This window comes from Zingiber officinale, chromosome 10A (assembly GCF_018446385.1).
Source record: "Zingiber officinale cultivar Zhangliang chromosome 10A, Zo_v1.1, whole genome shotgun sequence".
Classification (NCBI taxonomy): domain Eukaryota; kingdom Viridiplantae; phylum Streptophyta; class Magnoliopsida; order Zingiberales; family Zingiberaceae; genus Zingiber; species Zingiber officinale.
The window spans coordinates 82,835,001-82,858,662 of record NC_056004.1 but is presented as its reverse complement, the minus strand read 5'-3'; the positions used below and the strand labels follow the sequence as shown (position 1 = coordinate 82,858,662).

Here is a 23,662-nt window from a genome sequence, read left to right as displayed (position 1 = left end):
GAGCAGTCTTGCTTGGTGGATAGAATTTGTCCAGGAATTTCTGCTCACACTGCTCCCAGGATATAATGCTATTTGCTGGAAGGGAATTTAGCCATTGCTTGGCTCTGTCTTTCAGGGAGAATCCAAAGAGCAATAACCTTACTGATTCTGGAGGGACTCCGTTTACTTTCATGGTGCCGCAGATCTCATAGAAAAGCTCTAAGTGGTGGTTTGGATCATCATGCGGTCCTCCTCCAAATTGATTCTGCTGAACCATGTGAATTACTGCAGGCTTGATTTCAAAGTTGTTGGCTTCGATTGGCGGTCGAGTGATGCTAGACCGAACCCCTCGTGCATAAGGTGATGCATAATCCTTTAACAATTTATCAGCTATCTCTGAAGATTCTTGTACTGCTTGAAATGTCTTCTGTAGGTTTCTTCTTCTCAAGAAAGTTCTATCGATCTCTGGATCAAACGGTAGAAGTTATCCTGAAAGGTTAGCTCTTCACATGCAAAAATAAGATATGAACTATAGTAAAGAAGAAGAAATGAAATAATATTATTTTTGGTGTTTTTAATAAAAATACAGAAAGTAAAGAAAAACAAGAATAAAATTATTTATCTCTAAATGCAAAATATTAGAAAAAGATAAGGGAAAAGAAAATAAAGTCTAGTCTAATCTAGTATAACTATCACCAATGTTATAGACACAGTTCCAAGCAACGACGCCAAAAACTTGTTACGCTTCTGCAAGTGCATGGATTCGTCGTCAGTAATAAACAATATCGATCCCACGAGGACTGGTTATAAACACTAATGATGACATACTTAGGATTAGCTACACTATCGATAATTGTAAGTAATCTAAGGAAAGAGATTAGAAAGCGGAAACAAGAACTAGCAATGAGAAGTAATCAACCTGGTTAATGAAGAGTTCTAGGAGTTCGGTTTCATTGCGGTGATGTTAATATATCACATACTATCCTATACTCATTGTCCATCAGCCTACATTCGTCGGAAGCTAAGGCAACTATCCTTAAACACCAAACAAAGACGATCCCTATGAAATCTTGTTACGGTTAACCCCTATCACTAGGGCGCCTCGGTAGATAACAAGGACACAACTCTAATTAATGTTATCAAAGATAGAATTAAGGAGCTTAGTTTGGTCTCTTACTTCCTTGTGAAGGATTCGCCTCTTCTTTCAAGGAAGTACCCTAGATGTCCATGAATGAGTTACCCCTGTCACTAGGGCCCCTCGGGTGTATGATCTAAGGTATTCCCTATATGAAGTTGGCAATTCCTACGCAATCAATCAACATGACAAAGAGATCGAGTAGTCGAAACATAGCAAGCGAAATCATCGAATGGATATAAACATAATATGAGTCTTACATCAAAATCAATCCACAATTACTCCATCATCCTAGAACAAGGACTCTACTCCATAGACGCCGGAGAAAAATCCCAAGACATGATGTATATAAACATACAAATTCTCAACACAAAGGGAGAAAGAAGAGGTATGCTTATCCAATAACGATGAGTGATCTTCGGATCCAATCTTTTGCTTCTGGAGTTGATGTGGCGATAGAAGATCACTGGATTGATGTCCTGGACGGCATGGTACGACACCAGAGTGATTCTCCTGTTAACGACTCGCCTCCTGGGTCCCCCCCCCCCCCCCCCCCCCCCCTCGAAAAAGGGTTAAAACCCCTTTTATAGGCTAGGGCGCGGCGGCACGACAGTGCAAGGATGGCACGGTCGTGCCCTTTCTTAGCTCTGGGTGCACTGCACGACCATACCAATTGCCACGACCGTGTGATGTTGGGGCTCGACTCTGGAGACACGGTCGTGCAGGGTTGCACGGTCGTTCCTTGCTTGGCTGCTGGCTGTGAGGCACGACCGTGCGAGGTTACACGGCCGTGCTCAGATCCCTCTCTGGATTGGCCACACGGCCGTGCAAGGTTGCACGCCCGTGCTCTCTGCTTTGTTCCGGTGCGTCGACAATCATCATTTTCGCTCCAAAAGTTATCCCTGTCAACACAAAACCAAACAAAGAGAAGATATCTGAACAAAAGAGTATATATGATGAATACACGATAAAAGAGGCGATCATACAAAGAATATGTACATATAAAGTAAGTGAATGTGTGTAAAAACATGCATAAACGATCATAATATTTATGCACATCAATGTGTTGCTTCTGTTTCCTTCTTCTCGATCGGATTGTCTACTTCGCTCAGCTGGGACTCTTGAGGGATTAGTGTCATTCCTCCGCTGATGTTGATGGTACCGCTTGGGCGCCCTTCTATCGTCCTCTCGTTGCTCTGTAGAGCGATGCCTCTGTTGCCGATCGGGAGAAGGTGATCAGCAGCGGTACCCTCTTGGGGCCGGTCGGTTGACGATTAGTGTCAGTCCGTGGCTATCCCGCGTGTTGTGAGTCGGTGACTGGTGAAAGGAGCAGAACATGGGAGTCCATACCTTGCCGCTTGTCATCTTCGGCTGACCAGAGGCCACATGCTGCACGACATGTGTCCTAGCCTCCTGGTATGACCGCTCTCCATCCACTCTCGGTCCTTTGGGCGATTGGTGGCTGCTCGATGATCGCCGTTCGGGAGCCAATGTAGGCTCGGCCAGCGTCTCCTTTTTCCCTGGGCTTCTTCCATGTTTATGTATTCATTGGCTTTCTTGAGCATGTGGTCGAAGTCTCTCGGCGGCTTCCTGATGAGCGATCGAAAGAAATCTCCCTCGACGAGCCCCTGGATGAAGGCGTTCATCATTGTCTCGGACGAGACCGAGGGGATATCCATGGCCACTTAGTTGAAACGTTGTATGTACGCTCAGAGCATTTCTTTTTATCCTTGCTTTTAGGAGAAGAGTTTGACACTCATCTTTTGGTAGCATCGACTGTTGGTGAAGTGATGCTGGAACGTGGTTTGGAAGTCTTTGAAGCTCCTTATTGAGCAGTCTGGCAGTCTTCGGAACCAGCGTTGTGCCAAGCCAGAGAGCATAGTGAGAAAGACTCTGCACTTCACTCCATCTATATACTGGTATAGCGTGACCTCATTGACGAACCGATCCAGATGATCATCTGGATTAGTCGATCTGTTGTATGCCCCGATCGCCAACGGGGTGTAGTGTTTGGGCAGAGGGTCTTGCAAGATCTTCTCCGAGAATTGCCAGTTGATCTGTTCGGGAGACGCGTTGCTTCGGGGTGCCTTGCCTTTACATGCATCTCGAACGGGAGCATCATCAGAAGATGACCCCTGCGTGCTTTTGATGCACCTGGGCTATTTCCGAGGGGGTTTGGAAAAAAGCGCGACAAAAGGGGATCAGCGCGGGCGGCGCTTCACCCTATGTTTCGGCCGGCCTTCAATTCTACCCCCATATGAAGATTTGCTCCACTCGGTCTTTTGACCCCGCTCTTCTTCCTGCAGCCAATGTTGCAGGTTGTGGTGCTTACTGATCGGCCAACGCCTGTTGTTGTTGCTGCTCGACTAGCTTCGCCTCTCGGGCTTGCACAAGCATGTCGAGGTCTTCCTATGTGAGCGTCACGGTGTGGAGTCGTACAACATTCTCCATTTTCTCGGTTCGGATGCAGGTTACGTTGCCATAGACGGCGCCAAATATGATCCTGTCCGAAAGTCGAAGAGACGGAAAGTTGGGGATGTGGCGCTCACGCTGATCTCCTGTGGACTCTGCGCAGACCTACAACACAAACCACGTCAGTGTCGAGCTAGGGCAGGGGTCCCCACCATTGGCCCTCCGACGCTCAAATCAGTTACCGGTGATGAAGAATGAAGCGGAGCAACAAGACTAGCACAGTATCTCATGTATTGCGTACCTCCGCCAATGCTTAAACCCTCCCTTTATATAGAGCTCCTGTAGCACACATGCACGCTTCCTGAGGTGAGCACACATCTCAAAGCTTTCTCTAAAAAGATGTGTTAGTAAAGTGTCCCTGACACAGTATCTTAACAGGCCGAGCATATCTCTGAAGTGACAGCGGAAGTTTCTGCCATACGATCTTCTAGCTGTCCATGTTCGGTGTCGGCAGCATCAACTCCCAAAAGGATGTTGAGGGATATCAATGTACTGTACCGCCAGGCCGAGTGGGATAGCCGCTCGGCCGGTGACTTGCTGCTCTGGTGCCTCGCTTGGTGGGCCAGAACCTCTCTATTCTCCTGTGTGTGTCTCCTCGCCCGAAGGTCCAACTTTGGTATTATTGAAGAATGCTATTGGGCCGAGCAGGGTAGTCGCTCGGTCGAAATCCATTGCCAGACCGAGCGGGGGTAGCCGCTTGGTCGAAGTTGAACTCTACGCATCGATCTCTGTTGTCTGGCCGAGCGGGATGACTGCTCTGCTTTTACTTCTGCACTCTTGAGCATCGGTTTGATTGTTCCCCGTGTCGAAGGTGACGGCTGGTCGAAGACCATTCTTAGGTCGGGCATTCTTCGCCCGACCGACAGATGCCATCCACACGTTGACCACCTTGACTTTACCTCTTTCGACCTCCACTGTGGCAGTGGGGTGGGGCCCCTCATCATCACCGCATCAACTTTGATTGGCAATAAATTATGTCACAAAAATTTATTTATTTTCATTGCCAATTTTGTTCCTAATTGGCGACAAATTCAAATTTTTGTTGCGAAATTCGTCACAAATTTGTGATGAATATTTGTTGTCCGAAAAATTCATCCCAAAATATCTATTTTTTTTTGTAGTGAGAGATCAAATATCCATTCTTATACTTATACCCATTAAAGGATGAAATATCTTCTATACTAATAATTTTTTTTTCCATTTGACTATCATCATTCAACAAAAATATATTAGAATTAATATTATATATATATATATATATATAATTAAAAAAATAAATTAAACATTTATATGACATACTCTTAACATTAACAAAAATCGTTAGTGAGTTTTGTGTGTGTGTGTGTGTGTATATATATATATATAAGTTCAGGTATTCAGGTCAGATATCAGTAGTTCCTCGATACCCTTTTCTATTCAGATCGGATATCAGATCCTTCATTGGATTGAGAAGAAATTGGCATACCATTCTAGGTATATTATAGTAATGTTTATTATAGTCATAAAAGATCCAATGATAAGAGGGTGCTTTGTATTGGTTTGCCACCCAAACCATTCCTATAATAGCTAGTCGTCTACCTTCTAGCATACTAAATTTTTTGTGGATGTTTTTCAAACAATTTTTTGTTTTTTAAACTTGCCAGGCAAGTGTGACAAGATAATTTTATTTTTAACTTTCCTATTTTGTTATATAATTGTTTATTTACCTTACGAGATTTTTCCAATTAACTAGATAAACCACACATCAATTTATACAAATTAAATCTTGTTCCCTTTTGTGGGCATTCCTAGCTCTCACAAACTTTTTTTTTTCCCATTGATCTTACATTGGGTGCTCCAAAAGGTATAGTTTCTAAGTTCTCCCTTCTTTTCTTCTTACATTTGGCATTTTTTTTTTCTTTTTTGCAAGTAGAAATTGATTTTTATAATATTCATTTGTCCTATATTCAAACATATTATACGAGTTTTATTTGTAGTTATACCTTAAAATATTAAAGTTGTAGAATTCAAAGGAGTGTCAATAATGCTTTTATAACTACTCAACTTTGATATTGGTTCTTCTACCTCTAGGGTCTTCCATGTTGAGTTAGTAGGTCATTTTACTTATTCCGATGTCAATAGGATTTCATCCTCCATTTGTTTGTTGCTTACCTTGAGATCCATGGACAATTAGTCCTTTAGAGTGATCCTGCTTAATTTGGTATCATATGCCACTTTCATATCGAGTGTAGGAACAAAAACAATGACTAAAGGAGGAGTGAATAATTGTAATAGAAAAATAATTTGATGCAAACCTTAAACCCAAGAGATAGTTATGCAATATAAAAATAGTTCACAAATAAGATAAAAAAAAATCAAGCAATGATTAAACAAAATCTTGAAAATCCCCCGAATTTATTCTTCATATTAGAGGTAAAGAAATCTCATATAAAAGTTGATTCTTTAACAATAGAATATGAGTAATTAAAATTGCGTATGAAAAACTTGTAAAATCTACTAGGATAGTAAAGATAAAGACCTTAAGTTCTTATACAAAGATTATAGATACAAATAATAAGCTTGCAATAGTAAAATACTTTTACAGTTAACCAAGTATCCACGAGTCGATTTCTAAATATGGTGCACTCCTAAGTAATTTCCTCCAATGAGAAGAGTAATGAGCCATTTGTATTTCTAAATTTATTTTAGTTATCGGTGAAAATTTTTTGTGAGACTGAATCAGTCATCTCCAAGAATAATCAACTCAAAAACTAAATACCTGAATAATAATAATAATAATAATAATAATAATAAGAGTGGGGAAATGGAGTTGCTATAGAATGGTGACATTTAGTTACTTAATAGTTGGTGGTCAAGCTCCCATTGCACTTCTATTTATAGTTTTCAATAATTTCTGTGTGATCGGGCCGATCACTCTAGACTCAACGTTACCCAACCTGATTAATCATTTTTTTTTTCTATTTATAGCTTTCAAGTGAACTATGTGCTGTTTTATTCAATTCCACTCTACTTAAATTATCATAAGTCACAACAATATTAATCATGAAGACTTACAATTGACTCCATGGAAATAAAATATTTTTAAAAATAGGTGTTTTAGTTTACATCCCTACTAAAACCTAACTCTCTCCTAATCCAAGTGTGTACATCTTGATGCAGTTCATATCTCCTATGGCATTAGGTACACAAAAGTTGGGCATAAAAAACAATTATTTCTCTCAACATATAAAAAAACTCGTAGAGTTGTGTTTAAGTCAAACCTATCATCTTGATGTAGTTCATATCTCATTTGAATGTCAAGCTGTTGAACTTCTCGGAGAAAGCTACCATAAAAGTCAATTTAATGCATCCCTTCCTCTTCCTCATCCTCTTTCTCTAATGCATATCCTCTCCTCTTTATTCTTTCCATGCATATTGCTGTGTCTCCGGAGTGCAGGTAGTCATCCTTTTCCTTTGGGAAATCTTTCCTTCCAGGAAAAATATAGAAAAGGCTCAGCATGGGAACTCAAGGTCAATCATCCCCTGAGAACTACGACAGTAGACAAAATCAGGTAACAGGAGTCTATATTTCTACTTTGTAAATTTATCAGTACAGTATGCTCAGTAATATTAGTTTTATTTACATCTAGAACACTTGAATTTATTGGCAGAGAAGGATCTGCAGACGCAATTAATTAGTTTGATTATCATTAGGTTTATCTAGCTCGGTGTCAAAAGGATAGACATCAATTTTCAGCTTGTCTGTCAGCTGTGTCCACAAGAAACGAGCGGTATCAAAAACTACTGATGCCAGATTTTTCATGCCTGTGAAAAACGTTTATAATGACAAAAAAAAAATCAACCGTGTGGATGTCATCGATCGATTTGGTGTTCCATTTGCTTGGATTTGTTGAAAACAAATAACTCCCATATCTCGCCGTAGTTGATGGTTAAGAAAGGGTTGAGTCTTAATGTGTTCATCTTCTTCCTGTATGCCAATTAGGAAAACTTGCCAATCGCATCGATCAGTCTTTTATGGTCAACGAGGCGTGTTGAATCTGGCTTTTATGACCAATTTTTTTTAAAAAAAATTGCACGCGCCTTGTCTGGCGAAGCCGGCAAGACAAATCGATACGTGAAGAAGTTTAAAATATTCTCACGTGATGACTCTGATGGGACACGGGATCTATGGAATCGAGAATATAAAACAAATTTTTAGTTACGTTTGTTTAAGATCGAATAAATATAATTAATCTGTTGTTGAATTGGGAGCTGAGATTGAGAGATTGGTTTCATAAATCAAATGATTTCTGGTCAATCGCAGAGCGAGAAGGAGAAGGAGAAGGCGATCGACGACTGGCTTCCCATCACATCCTCCCGCAACGCCAAGTGGTGGTACTCCGCCTTCCACAATGTCACTGCCATGGTCGGAGCTGGCGTCCTCAGTTTGCCTTACGCCATGTCCGAACTCGGATGGTACAAACGTAGTTGATGATTGATTTTTTAATTTTCCCTGCTTCTTTTCTTCTCAAATTGAGGATCATATCGCAGGGGGCCTGGGATCGCCGTGATGGTCATTTCATGGATCGTGACCCTGTACACCCTGTGACAAATGGTGGAGATGCACGAGATGGTTCCCGGGAAGCGATTCGATCGGTACCACGAGTTGGGACAATATGCTTTCGGCGAGAAGCTAGGCCTTTACATCGTCGTTCCCCAGCAGCTGATTGTGGAAGTCGGCGTCTGCATCGTCTACATGGTCACCGGCGGCAGATCCCTCAAGAAGTTCCACGACGTCGTCTGCTCTGACTGCAAGCAGATCAAGCTCACCTTTTTCATCATGATCTTCGCCTCTGTGCACTTTGTCCTCTCGCAGCTTCCCAACTTCAACTCTATTTCTGGGATATCTCTGGCCGCCGCTGTTATGTCTTTCAGGTACGTACTCGATAAAATTACTTCACGATCGATCGATCGATCGATCAAAAAACAAAAGGACTGACTACTAATTCCTTGCTCGATCCATTCTAGTTATTCTACCATTGCATGGGTGGCTTCGGTGGACAAGGGGAAGCAGGAGCATGTGGAATACGGTTACAAATCTGATACACAAGAAAGGACTGTGATGAGGTTCCTGGCGGCGCTGGGAGATGTGGCCTTCGCGTACGCCGGCCACAACGTGGTGCTGGAAATCCAAGCCACCATTCCTTCCACTCCCGAGAAGCCTTCCAAGAAGCCGATGTGGAAGGGCGTGATCGTCGCCTACATCGTCGTCGCCCTCTGCTACTTCCCTGTGGCTTTCGTCGGCTACTGGGCCTTCGGCAACGGAGTCGAGGACAACATCCTGGTCTCTCTAAGCAGACCGCACTGGCTAATTGCCATGGCCAACATGATGGTCGTCGTTCACGTGATCGGAAGCTACCAGGTATATGATTTATATATATATAAATTATTTCCCCTGAATATATATAATCGATCATCATTCCAAATTAATTATCCTCGATTCTGCAGATCTACGCGATGCCTGTGTTCGACATGATGGAGACGGTGCTGGTCAAAAGGCTTCGCTTTCCTCCTGGTCTAACTCTTCGCCTGATAACACGAAGTGCTTATGTCGGTAAGCCTCTCCCTCCATTAATTTCCTCAATCGCACTTTAACGATTCGATTCAGTAAATCGTGGAGCAGAGAACTAAATTCCTTGGACTGTGAACTACCATGCAGCATTCACCATGTTCGTCGGCATAACCTTCCCCTTCTTCGGCGGACTACTCTCTTTCTTCGGCGGATTCGCGTTCGCCCCGACCACATACTTCGTGAGTGCTCCACACACTTACCTTACATTGCCACCACATTGTAACAAACCATTTGATATTGCCATTATGATTCCAGCTTCCTTGCATCATGTGGCTTGCTATTTACAAACCCAGAAGGTTTAGCTTATCTTGGATCACTAATTGGGTAAGCAAGTCAAGAACATCTCTTCCTTGCATATCATCTCTGTCAGAATTAACGAACCTGAATATGAATATTAATTTGTTTCACTTTTTTTCCCCTTTCTTAGATCTGTATAATTCTTGGGGTCCTGCTGATGATCTTGGCTCCTATTGGTGCATTGCGAGACATCATCGGAAACATAATAGACAAGCAATACAAGTTCTACCAATGAGAATGGCCGGTGTTGACTTGGGTGGGGATTTATAGCGAGTCCAAATTACATATAAGGAAAACGCAAGAGTTACATAGTGAAATTAAGTGCATTGTGTGGTGTCAACAGATGAGCAATTGATTAAATTATTGATCGAGCGCAAAGGTTGTATACAACATTCATGTGTCTGGAGTGCGAGTTGTTGTACAATGAATGTATATTACTTATGGTACCATCTTTTACTCTTAAATATAAGTCACGGTTTATTCAAGAGTACGACAATAAAAATTATAAAAAAAAATCATCCTGAAAATTTTTCTCTTTTCGAATCTGAATTTTTTTTTTTACTTTTTGGAAAAGAATAAATTATTTTTTTTCTATTTACAAAATAGACAGGTTGATATAGTCAGTGTGTGAATTATTTTTAATCTATTTAAATCTGGCATAAAGTAACTTTGCAAAAGTCATAACCTAATTTTTCTCTACTCGTGGTACATTTCACAACTACGAATACACCTCACACGACATAATGGTAGAGCCAGAAATTTTATAGCTCCGGGTTAATCTCGAGCAAGTCGATAAAAAGCTCGGGCTACCTTCCTCCCTCTCACACGTTCTTTCTTTCTCTCATGGCAAATCCAAATTGCAACTCCTTTTCAACATTATCACCCCTTGGCTAAAGCCTTATCAATCTCAAAAATAGTATTGCAGTATTATCAGTCGATGGCTAACTTGGATCAGTTAATCGATCCAAATATGGTAACGACAGAGATCACATCGAATCAACGTAGGAAAGGAAATTCTAGATTTCATTAACGGATTAGCGGGAGCAGTCGACAAAATAACATGATTTACAAGATCCGAAAAGTCGAAATAGAGAAAGAAGGAATGCACAGGGTTCAAGAGACGGATAGTTGGATTGGTCGACCGAAAGGTTCAATCTAAGGAAAATGGATCAGTCGACTGAACAGTGGCTATAAAATGGACTCGGTGACCAAGCCGAGAATCAACTCATTCATTCATTTCGATCACACTCACTATTTCGTCTCTGTTTTTGCTACGTGTGCAAGTTTTGCTATTACTGTGCCAAGAGACCATCCAATATCCTATGCCTAAGACTTAATCTTCATTGTCAGTATATTCTATATTTGTACTTGCATTGTAATTGCTCACCTTATATATCTGTACAATTCAAGCATTTAGTGGATTGCCCATTGAAAGCGATTAAGGATCACGGGCCTTGGAGTAGTAGTCGTTGGACTACGAACCAAGTAAAAAGAAACTGTCTTTTTGTGTTTGTCTTCTCCCCATTCTGCTGCACTTTGATTTACTTTAAAGAAAAGGTTTTAAACAAATGAGATTCACCTCCTCTCTCATCTCTTACGATCCAATAATTGGTATCAGAGTTAATTTACTCTAATAGCTTAATGAATTTTTGAGCTTCTTAAAATCTTTTCTATTCTTTGAAAAAAGTTTTCTTTTCATTTTTTTTCTACAACATTATTTTTTATCTCAAACTAATAATCCCAAGATAAAGTTTTGGAAATTCTTTTTCTATTTATATCCTCTTGTAAAAATGTCGATGTCTCACCAAGAAGGATATAACACTATTTGTCCTTCACTATTAAATGGAGATTACTTGAGTTATTGGAAATGGAGGATGGAGTGTTTCCTCAAATCCAACATTGATATGTGGTTCATGATCATAAAAGGGTACTCACTACCAACCAAATACGAAGAACCACTAGATCTGAAAGTGAAATCCCAAAATGATGAAGAAAGCCCAAATCAACTGTAAGGTGATGAACACCCTCCAATGTAGTTTAACAAAGGAGGAGATCAACCGAGTTAAGCGTTTTGAAAATTCCAAAAAACTTTAGGATCGACTAGTCAAGTTGCATGAATGACTGATGACTTTAAGGTAACATGAGATCTTCTTTTAAATTAATTTTTAATATTAAAATATTGCATGGAGAAACCGTGACTCAACTATATACAAGAATAAAAGACATCATCAATGGACTTCATCTCATCGACCACCAATCAAAAATTATGATGTAATAAGGTACGCGCTAAACTCTTTCTCTCGAAATACAGTGTAGGCATCTATGATATATAGATGCCAATAAAATTTTGAAGAATCTTTCAATTATTAAATTAGATAAATTATTTTATAAAGTAGAATTATATGAATAGATTAACTCTTGTCAAACTGAGCAGAGTATAGCTATGTATGTAGGTCAAAATAAGGAGGTCAAGTCTAACTCTCACCAAAATAAGAATCTTAAAGCGAGTCAAACTCAAATTCAAACAACGAAGAGGAGACTGTAAACATGGTCTAAAAGATGTTGACTAAGAATAAATTCACTAAAAGAAATCTAAAGAAAGTACAAAACAACTTAAATATACCAAAATCGGAGGTAATGTGTGCTACGAGTGCAACAAAAAAGACCACTACAAGGTTGAGTGCCCTAACCTAGAGGAGGAGAAACCTAAGTCTTCAAGAAGAAGGAAAGCGCTCAAGGCCACTAGGGACCAATCGTCTTCAGAAGAGTCGGATGCAAAAGAACTGAAGTAGTCAAGCCTCTTGGTACTTATGGCATGGAACGAGGAGATCGAGTTCGATTCCGAGTCTGAGAGAAGCCACATATCAATATCCATTTCAGAATGACTAGATGAGGTAACATAATATTTAAGGAAGAAAACAAACATAATTAAATGCTTGTTTAAAAAATTGACTAAATTCGAGGATTAGATTAACTTGCTACTTGAAGAAGTTAACCACCTTAAGGAGTAGGTCAACTTGAATCCCTCAACTAACCATGTTTAAGATGGAACTTAAACTCAAGTTGCAAGACTTGAGAAAGAAAATTTCATCTTGAATGATCAAGTGTTGACTCAAGAAAATGTTGATGTCACACCTCGAGAGAGTCCTTGTTCGGAAAACGGGCAACATCTCCCTCCTTATGATAACATATGAAACCTAGATGCATAGCCATATGGTTGTACAAGTATAATAACCTACAGTCCACATGGCTAAAATAAAATATAACTACAGTTTAATATACATCCCACATGGCTAGATCAACAACCACGCAATTGTAAAGCAACCCACACGTCTGGAATAGAAAATAGAATAATAAGCAACACACATGGCTAGAAATAAAAATAATACAATGGAAGACATAAGGAAAACCCATAAACCAAAAGCGACAGACTGCTAGCCGGCTAGGCTTTACACAACAACTATCAAAAATGACAAAAGTAGCCACAAGGCTAAACACCAAGTCCACATTAAAATTATTACAATGCCAAGTACATAAAAATCCAAAGAAATGTAAGAAAGCAAAAGAAAAGAGAAGAACGTCCTCAAATGTGACGTGGATTAACAAACAAGATACTCCAAGAAACTCTACAACATGTACAGGTTACCGAAAAAATATAAAACATACAAAGGGGTGGTGAGTCCAGGTGACTTAGTAGGTAATGGACAAGATAGTGCGTGGTCAATATAAAATATTAAGATCAAAGTATATAGTCTCAGTAGGTAAATAAAAACATGATCATATACGTCATAATCAATGCACCTAACCATAACTGACATAATAAATGCACATAATCATAACTAACATAATAAATATGTTGGTGCAATCGACTTCTAGGATTTTGATATTTGACAATATACCTAAGTTTGGTCAATTTGAGCAATGGTTGATCCAAACAGGACTTGATGTTTGGAAGAGAGATGTCTAGTCAGGACTAGATGACTAGCAAAGGTAAGTCCTACCCAAAGGATAGGCAGGTGAGAAGTCTACTGAGTAACTAGTCCTAACTGGAGGTTAGGCAAAGTGAAAATCTTGGTGAGTAAAGTCAAGCCCTAGTGAGACAAGTTAGGTGATGGAAGTCCTGATGAGTGAAGCCAGGCCCTAGTGAGTGAAGTTAGGTGATGGAAGTCCTGGTGAGTAAAATCAGGCCCAAGTGAGTGAAGCTACGTAGTGGAAGTCCTGGTGAGTGAAGCTTGGACCTAGTGAGTGAAACAAAAGTTAGCACAATTATAGTTAGGATGTACTACAATTATAGTTAGTGCATCTTATACATCTTACATGAGAAGTTAAGTACCATCCTAACTAGCATTGAGGTGCTAGCGTGTCCATTAGTGAGAGAGGCAGGAGATAATGTAAATACCCCAGGTTAATTTTGATATGGTTAATCAAGTTAAGATAGGTCCTGTATATTTAATCCTTATGTCTAAGTGTATAGGAGAGCTTAGGAACACAAGAAGTCGAGCAGAATATGCAGTTAGCGAGAAGGATGACACAGGAAGAAAGTTAACAGGCTCGGTGCATCCGAGAGACGAGGTGATGTGGAAGAGTACACTAGCGGATGAGAAAGACCCATGCAATATTTGAGGCGAGAAGACTAGGAGAAAGCCTGCTCGAATTGAAGGCCTGAGTTGGGTTCGTGTGAACTCAACTGGAATGCCGGAGGATCCCCCAAGTGACCAGAGAGATGAAGCAAGCGATCGGAGAGGGTGCCTATACCACCAAGGTGGCCAACGGGTGCCTCGCCGTAATGGATCGCTCTTTGGGACCACGTCAGAAAGGGTTCGTGCTCTCAGACATGAAAATCTTCATCTTCAAGCCATTGTGGGGAGATAACGTTTGCTACCTGGAGATGCCACGTCAACAAATGGCTAGGTTTGACTGTTGGGCTATAAATAGTGTAAAAAAATATAAATATGAATAAGAGAATTATTTAATTTTTGATATTTTTAATTGGCTCCTTAGAATTCCTTTCATTGTTTACTCTTTCGATTGGGAAAGATTATATATATATATTTCTTATTTCTTTTTCCTTTGCTTTTGTCGCCGAACCCGAGCCGTCCCCGCACCCTTCTTTCTTCTCCCCGACGCCGCGCACCTTCTCCTTCGGTGCCCTAACCGCCGGCCACGGCGGTTCCTCCCCTTTATCTTCTCCTCTTCTCGGTGAAAGCCGATCGCCACCTCAGCCGACGACCTCAAACGCCGGTGCCTTAGCTTCTGCCCCGACGCCAGCGACGCCGGCCTTCTCCTTCCCGACGCTGTCTCCCCCTGCCCTAACTGCTCGAGGCAGTTCTTCTCTTCTCCTCTCCTCTGCCGCCACCACAGAGCCGACGCCGACCATAGAGCCGACGCCGACCACAGAGGCCGAAGCTTTCCTCAGCCCTAGCAGTTGAGCCTTTGCCGATCTCCTTTGTGTCGGCCTCCTCCACTGTGCTGTGCCCTAGATCGCTGGAATTCAGAGGTTTGAGAAGGTTTTTAGTTGGGAGCAGCAACCCTAGCCTTGGTGTGTTCGTCCGTGCCCTAATTCCACTGTTGTGTCTTTCTTCAGCCACCTCCTACAGTGAAGTCTCGGCAGAGGAAGCAACAGGCAGTCATCTTCTAGTGGCGGACAACCCAATTCAGCCACAAGTCTTGATCTAGCAGCAACAAGGTAAGGATTTGGTGATTCTAGGTAGCTGTCAGTGGAAGTTTTTATAAGGTTGTAAGCTTTGCGTAACAATTGTGAGGTTTGCTTGTTTTTGTTTACAGCAGCAAAACAACCCTTCTCCGGTAGGAACTATCTGGCTGTGAGCTTGAGGTAAGATTTAGGGTTTTGGACTTTGTTGTAGATGTTTGCTAGTTGTGTTGGCATTATATGTTAATTTGGAATCGTGTGTAGGTTTCAATTGAACCCGAATAGTAGGATGGTTAAGGTTAAGGAAACTAACTCTAGTTAACTTGAGTTATATTTGATTAGGGTTTTACTCTAATTTTAGGATTTAGAGATTGTATTTAGCTATTTATGAGAAGTGTAGCTAAATAAAAAGATTTATGGTTTGACACAGGACTGTGACGCGAGACGAGTATCTCGGAGTCGGACTGGACCTTTCTATTTTATCGGAGGCGGGTACTTTTGACTTATGTCATTTGATATGCTTAGTAATTAAATTAACATGTTGCATTAATTGTGTTTCTTATCTGTTTCGGTTAATCACTACCCAAATCTTACATGCTTGATTGATTGATTGGTTTTGCATCTCAGGTATATTTTACCTGTTTATACATGCTTATAGGGGTAGTGATATGTCATGCTTGACCATGTTCAGGACCTAGGTTTTATACCTTCTGTATACCTTTGGATTGTTTTGGATTCGTTGACCTTTGATGCATTTTTATATATATGTGGATTAGGTCAGGATATTCTTGTGGTTAGTGCCATGCACCATTTGCATGATTGCATGCTGTGCGATAGTCCGCTCCATTATTGTTGAGCACATCGCCAGTTACATGGATCTGCACACACCACTCATGGGTTAGTGGTCGATTCAGGCGTGTGTGTTGCAGCAGGGACTCTGTTAGGCACCGTTGGTCCGCTCATGGGTAGTGTGACACAACGTATAATCCGGCAGGGATTCCTCCCGTCTTCGTGTAGTTGAGAGCATTGCGCTCCCCATCTATGATTTGGGGTAGGAGGATAGGTGTACTCCGACATCCCATCCACTCGGTCACTCATCGAGAGTAGTGACGAGCCCTACCCACTCGACCTCACTTTTGTATGAGATGATCGGCTGGCGTGGCAAGCATCATTGGCATCATATGCATGATGCATTTATTGCTTGTGTTTGTGTATCTGCGTATATTTTGGATACCTATGTTTGACATGCATGAGTTCCTATACCACTCGATACTGTTCCTTATACTGTTTACACTCAGGACCACAGTCTTTCAGATGCATTCTTATCTCTTCTTCTTACTGGAGGCTATGATTAGTGCTAGGTGTTATTTCTTTACTTTGCATCATGTTTGGGAGTGTTGACTCACCCCACCTCCATTGTTGTTATTTTGAGGTTGATCTTTGTCGGAGGGAGTTCGGTCGCTAGTCCCCGCTGCCGTGGCACTCCTCCCTTTTTGAGTTGTTGTTTCATTCTAGCTATGGACTTTGTTTTAGTTTTGTTTTGGACTTACATATGGATATTGTATGGAATCTTTCCGTTGGATGGAATTTTAGTATGATTTTTACTCTACTTACATGCATCATTTATGTAAGAGGTAGAAAAAATCGGATTGGGCTTTAGAGTGTAGTTGAGTAGGGTTGATTTAGTGAGTATTACTATGTTGTTTATTTTTATTAGCTGCGTGGTTTGACAGAGAGGTTGAATACATATATAAGCTGCGTGGTGATTGATTTTATTTATTGTTGTTATTCCACTGATGTATTTTGAGATGTAGAAAGTTTGATTGTCCAAATGCGGGGAGATCTTTGAAAATTTTCTCGACGGGGACTCCTGCGTGACAATTTAGTGGTATCGGAGACGCAGTTATACGATCTTTTGTTTTCGTATTTTGGATGTTTGGATAACACGATACCAATTTATTTATTTGGTATCAGGCGCAAGTTTGACGATACTTGTTGGATTTTGTATTATGGATTTTCGGATTTATCGATACCAATTTATTTGGTATCGGAGCGGTTATGATAATCGCTTTTGGGTGTTAGATTTATCGGATACATTGTTGGTATTACGGATATTTGGGTTAGCAGGGTTTAAGTCAAAGCTGGCATTATCGGATTTTCGATATGGTTGTGTTTGGATTTCCGTTTGGATTTATTTTTCCGGTGATATATACGTTCGAATTTTGATGTCAAATTGGGGACTGGGCGACGGAACATCTCCAAACGGCAAATAGGTATGTTGTTATTTTATGTTGGTTATATTGTATTGATATCTGTAATTTAATTTAAGATATGAGACGATCTACTCGTATTCTTGCGAGGCGTGGTGCTTGGGCGACCCGCGAGGACCAGGATCTCTGGATATGCGAGAGATGCCTGATAGTAAAACTTTGATCGAGGGCGGACTCGGAGATCGTGAGGCATCGAGCTCTCAGTCCAGATAGCTCTGCAGAGATACCTACTTTGGCCACCAGCGGTATCACGCCTACCACATTTACGGTACCATCAGTACCATTGGTGTGCAGGCACTCATCTGCTCCAACGGCTCGATGACCCACCCTCTGATACCCAGCAACCAGGGCACAGTGCCCCGGTGCCTCGATGGTGTGCATACCATATCAGGTACCTTTTTCTTAGTACCTCGATTGCCACCACTTTTGTTCCCAGGCGGTACTATCGGCTTATGCTCCGGTATATCTGACATCGGAGTTCCTCCTCGGTTTATTCCTTGGTACCACAGTATCGGCTCCGGTGTTGCCTTGTTCTCCGTCCGACACTAGTCCATATCATTGCTGAGCTAGATTCCCTTTGGTAGAGTCGATGGACTCGTTTCACTCTTCCGCGGAGATCTCGATCAAAGTATGGCTCTCATGGATAGAGACTATGGGCGGTTTTCTTCTATGGCTTGCTGGGAGAAAGCGGTGTGTGCACCATTCAGGATGAAGCTAATGCACAGTGGGTTACTCAGCGTTATTATGGGGCGGCGTCATGGACGAGTTGAGAGGCTTTCAGGCCGTTTCTTTCCTTTCCTATCGGATGGCTCGCGACGAGTTTTATGAGTGCGAGGCGGAATAATCGCTTTCGTGGCCAAAGTATATCTGAATTTCTCAGGTTGTACAGTTTGTCGAGTTAGTTGCGAGCAGAACTCGCGTAATCGATTGCTCTGAGATTGGTTACTGCGTATATGGAAACACTGAGGATTACATTACTCGATGCATTGAATAGAGCTTTGATGATAGCTTAGCGGCATGTCGGACGCATATGGGACGGAGGAAAAAGCATATGGTGTCGTCCGAGCGTATCGTGAGACAGTGATCCTCAGAAGCGTCCAAGTCCGGCAGTACAGGGCGTCTCGTGACGTCCTCGAGGCGGTCTTCTTGGGCGTTCCGGTTTCCGTGCGTGTGCCACCACCTTCCAGTGATACTCCATTGTTTCGAATGTGGATCCAGAATCACCTCACCTTTGCTCTGGGGCTGGAATGATCGGACTTTATTTATGCCTGCAAGGGCCAGATAGAGATTGTCGGTGAAGCTCACAGCTTCGGTCGAGTCGAGAGGGGCAGTCTAGTCGATCGAGGCGCATATCGAGGCGGCCCAATCTTCACAGCCGCGAGGGCTCCTCGCGGCATTTGGCATGCCCAGACGGCGAGTACTCGATTATGCCGCACCCAGTTTTACACAGGGTCCTTGTTCCGAGCTCGAGCGATGCTCAGTCGGTCACAGTACGGCATATCAGAGTCATCCATCCTCTCGGTCTTATCACGTAGTCGGCCCGGCGCCCTCGTTGTGAGCTTACCGCTTGGCCGCCGATTTCACCTCCTCCTCGAGGCCGAGTACGTGTTCATGCGATTACTAGAGAGGATGCTCGGTGAGCCAAGCCGGATCCGTTTTCCATGATGCGATTTCTATTTATGCATTTGTTGCATATTTTGATTGATCTTGGTAGTTCGCATTCTTTTATATCGTACCTTTATCGGAGATGAATTACCTCTTTGTTAGAGATTCTGTGATTGTTGTCTCCTACGATACATTGATACTTTCAGGAGATGGAGGTTGCCTTCAGACTTTGGCAACATAGTACTTACGGTAGATCTTCTAGTATTGGAGATGATCGAGTTTGATGTCATTCTTGGCATGGATTGGCTGTATATCATGCTACCATTGATTGCCCAGACGAGGGTGGTCTGACCTCAAGACCCAACCCTCGTGGAGTTTCAGCAGCATCGAGGCAGCGGCATCTCGATTATTTGTGATGGTATGAAATTTGATTTGATGTGACATGTGTATCTCGATGATGGTTCGACTACATCAAATGATTGAGTCAGTACCAGTAGTGCGGTGACGATGCTCCCTGGGTGGGGATGCCTAAGAGGTTCTGGGCTATTGGTGAAGGGCCGTGGCCCAAAGCTCCGTTGTCGTATCGTGTTCACTCCGGGCTTTGAGCAGCAGAGCCAGGAGTTCAGGTTGCTCTAGTGTTTCACTCCAGTCTGCCGGTGCTATTTGTGGCACCGATAATCATGGTCTATATGTGTCATTGAACTAACGGTGAATCGGTGACCATATAGGTTGTCACCGATTGTATTGATACGAGATAAGCTGACGGCTGATTCCATATCATTTCGACGATGTATCGGTTTGTTTGATCAGCTCGAGTAATCATCGAGATGTATCATGTTTGTCAGATATCATTCGGTGATCGAGATAAACAACGGATCATTACCGGTCGTTATTCGATATTGATTAGCGACCTTCGGTGCGGATTTGAACCGGTATATTCTGGGCTTATGGCCTCAGCGGTACCAATGATTTACCAATGGATGGATTAGGATGCATCCAGCGTCAGTCAGCTCTGGAGATTCTTTCAGTTTCATCTGCAGTTCACAAGTGTGCATTCACTGCGTTCGTTCGGAGGAGGTTTGGGACCATGGTTACGCACGACACGATATGGAGATCACCTGGCGACGCTGGTGATGCATTGCAGCTATCACCGGTTTAGGGACACGGTTTCTAGCGAGCGGTATTTGATGTTCGAAGATCGAAACATCCGGTTGGAAACATCCTCCGTCCACCGGAATTTTAGAGAGAGGAGATATTCCGCAGCAGCTCACGGGTTTTGCGGTAGGCGCGTCTGTGAGTGAACTCGCTTCTCGCGTATTACTATACCGTCAGGGGGCGTGAAGTTCATATAGTGAAAGATGAGAGACGAGATCAGCTTTCGCCGAGTATCGGCTCGAGCTTTTGGTTCCGGGATGGGTTTGTACTCTGCCCTGGCTTGCGGTTTGGCTATTGCAAGACGAGTAGTAGTCTTGCGCTTCGCTCGTCGTTTGAAGGAGCATGAAGGCAGAAGAACTACAGTTCATGACACAGGTTAAATCATCTGCTCCTCCAAGCTATGGCGACATCATTTATATCAGATCGGTGACATTTGAGATTCTCTCCGATCATGAAGTCTCAAATACATTTTCCTTTCGGAAGGAGCTTAATCTCGTGACGGAGGAGATGGATGGGTTCTGAAGGACTATGATTGTGCACCCATTAGCTCCACGGGGAAAGCTAATGGGTTGCGGATATTTCGGCGGAAGTCAGAGGGACTTTGGCTTGCCACGTCACCGACTTGATTCAGAGTTTCTCGAAGTTAGATCTTGAGGAGCAGGGACTGACAGAGCAAGGTATTCTTGTTACCATAGTTGCTCACCGCCGATGTCGGGCGAGGATACGAGCGGTGCATGATCGGCATTTCGGCACAGCATTTCGGCGAAGCCCTTGCATGTAGGTTTACACAGGACGAGGAGGGTATCATATACTTCCGAGGCAGATTACGAGGCTCACCGTTCTTGATTTGCGATTCATCCAGGCGGGACACGTATGTATCGAGACTTGAGACGTTCCTACTGGTGGAGCGGTATGAAGAATCGCAGATTTTGTAGCTAGGTGTCTTGTTTCGGTCCGAGCACCAGAGACTGCGAGTTCCAAGCCAGTGATTCTATTCACGGTGGAGTGGATCATTACCATGGACTTTGTGGTGGGTTTGGAGGGACACGGAGGCCCGACTGGTTGTGTCGTTGATCGATTAAAGCATCCGCCTCTTAGCTTAGATCGGAGGGAGTCCTGATCGATCGATTGGGATCTGTATTGTCGAGATTATAGAGACATGGTGTTCCGTTGAGAGTATTATTTCTGGAGCAGAGATCCGGTTCTCGTCCTAGCAGAGGCCTTGGGCCTGACCAAACCAGTTCGATCTGAGCCCATCCGCATGATGAGCCAAGCGGACCATTCACTTTAGAGACTCTGTGAGGAGGTCATGTGAGATGGAGGCAGTTGGGAGGACCATCTGCCATTTGCCTACAACAATAGCTTTCATTGGTCTCATCTGGCGTTTGAGGTTCCAGTGGCACCGACCTTGATCAGGTTGTATGACCTTGTTTGAGACCTATCGGACACGTCCTTTGTGATGAGGTTGGAGAGGCTGAGTTGTTGGGACCTCATAGAGTTCAGCATGATCTGAGGATTGGTCATATTATCAGGACACGGAGGATGTCAGAGCGCCTTGAGAGATCGCTGTAAGAGTTATCTTGATCTTCTTGATCGGAGACGACCACTAGAGTTCTCTCTGTGGGCGACCATTGTAGGAGTTTCACTTAAAGGGGTGAAGAGATTTAACCTCGTGAGTAGCTAGCTCCAGTATATTAGTCCTTCGAGATCTTGGAGAGATGGGCAGATGGCTTGGCCACTGGACGGGCACTACACTCTGTCAGGATGTATTTCATGTATCGAGGAGTCTTGATGTCTTTCGGACGTCTTGGGAATCCAGTTCGGTTCCAGACTCGGCGACATTACCTATGAGGGAGGTTCAGTGCAGTTCAAGGAGAGCTAATCGGAACAAGACCATCCGGTGGTTAAAGGTAGGAAATAAGCGACATCATTCGGACGAGGAGGCTAGCTGGGAGCTCGATCCGAATTCGATATCCCCATCTTTTCACTTGAGTATGTGATTTAATTTCCGTTCAACATTTATACTCTATATCTGTTACTAGTACTTGCTGATGGTAGAATAACAAAATTTGGGGACTAAATTTTTATTAGTGGGAGAATGTATCGGATATGAATAAAAATTTTAGAATTTGGACATTTAGAAATTTTCGAACTTGTATGCAGACGAGTTCACGGAGGATAACGTATTCCGGGGCAAAAAGCTTTGTTTAGGCTACGATTTAAGCGCGAAAGATTATATATATATATATATTTTTCCTTTATTTTCTTTTTTTCCTTTGCTTTTTGTCGCATGGGACAAGCCGCCCTTCTTTCTTCTCCCGATAGCTTAGGCCGCGCCAAGACCTTCTCTTGCGCCCAAACCGCGGCAGTTCCTACTATCTTCTCCTCTTCTCGGGTGCCGGCCACCTCGGTAAGGCGACCTCAAGCAAAGCGGTGCCTTAGCTCTGCCAGCAGCGGCGGCTTGCCTTCCATTGTCCTCCGGCATCCCTCCCACCCCCCTAGTACGTTCGGTTCTCCTCTCCTCCTCCTCTCGCCCCACACCACAACCAGCATAGGCCGGGCTTTGTCTTCCTTTCTCGGAGTCGTCCTTTGCACAGAAGAAGCAAGCCCTAGTTGAGCCTTTGCCGATCGCCACTGTGCGTTGTCTTGTTGACAGTCGCCGATTCTCTGATGCTGCCGGTGCCCTTTCCGGCGCCCTCCTTCCTTCCGAACTGTTGTGTCTTTCTTCAGCCATCTCCTACAGTGAAGTCTCGGCAGAGGAAGCAACAGGCAGTCATCTTCTAGTGGCGGACAACCCAATTCGGCCACAAGTCTTGATCCAGCAGCAACAAGGTAAGGATTTGGTGATTCTAGGTAGCTGTCAGTGGAAGTTTTTATAAGGTTGTAAGCTTTGCGTAACAATTGTGAGGTTTGCTTGTTTTTGTTTACAGCAGCAAAACAACCCTTCTCCGGTAGGAACTATCTGGCTGTGAGTTTGAGGTAAGATTTAGGGTTTTGGACTTTGTTGTAGATGTTTGCTAGTTGTGTTGGCATTATATGTTAATTTGGAATCGTGTGTAGGTTTCAATTGAACCCGAATAGTAGGATGGTTAAGGTTAAGGAAACTAACTCTAGTTAACTTGAGTTATATTTGATTAGGGTTTTACTCTAATTTTAGGATTTAGAGATTGTATTTAGCTATTTATGAGAAGTGTAGCTAAATAAAAAGATTTATGGTTTGACACAGGACTGTGACGCACTGGATTGGACCTTTCTATTGGAGGCGGGTGCCTTGACTTATCTATTTTGACATGTCATTTGATATGCATAGTAGTTTTTTAACAAGTAGTCATGATTATGTTTCATATCAGTATCGGTTTGTCACTACCGGATATATGTTACATTCTTATTATTGATTGATTGGTTTTGCATCTCAGGTATATTTTACCTGTTTATACATGCTTATAGGGGTAGTGATATACCATGTTTCACTATGTTTAGGACCTAGG

The 23,662-nt window shown here is 42.7% G+C and overlaps 1 protein-coding gene across 1 annotated transcript; it reads left to right on the top strand.

Annotated features, from left to right (window-relative positions):
- The first annotated feature begins 7,830 nt into the window (after positions 1-7,830).
- Positions 7,831-9,942, top strand: LOC122028194 (lysine histidine transporter 1-like). The gene is made up of 7 exons (XM_042587224.1): positions 7,831-8,041; positions 8,117-8,500; positions 8,594-8,987; positions 9,074-9,179; positions 9,285-9,376; positions 9,453-9,521; positions 9,625-9,942. Exons 2-7 carry the CDS (start codon positions 8,178-8,180, stop codon positions 9,727-9,729), a joined length of 1,089 nt encoding a protein of 362 aa, XP_042443158.1. The 5' UTR covers positions 7,831-8,041; positions 8,117-8,177; the 3' UTR covers positions 9,730-9,942.
- Positions 9,943-23,662: the final 13,720 nt, after the last annotated feature.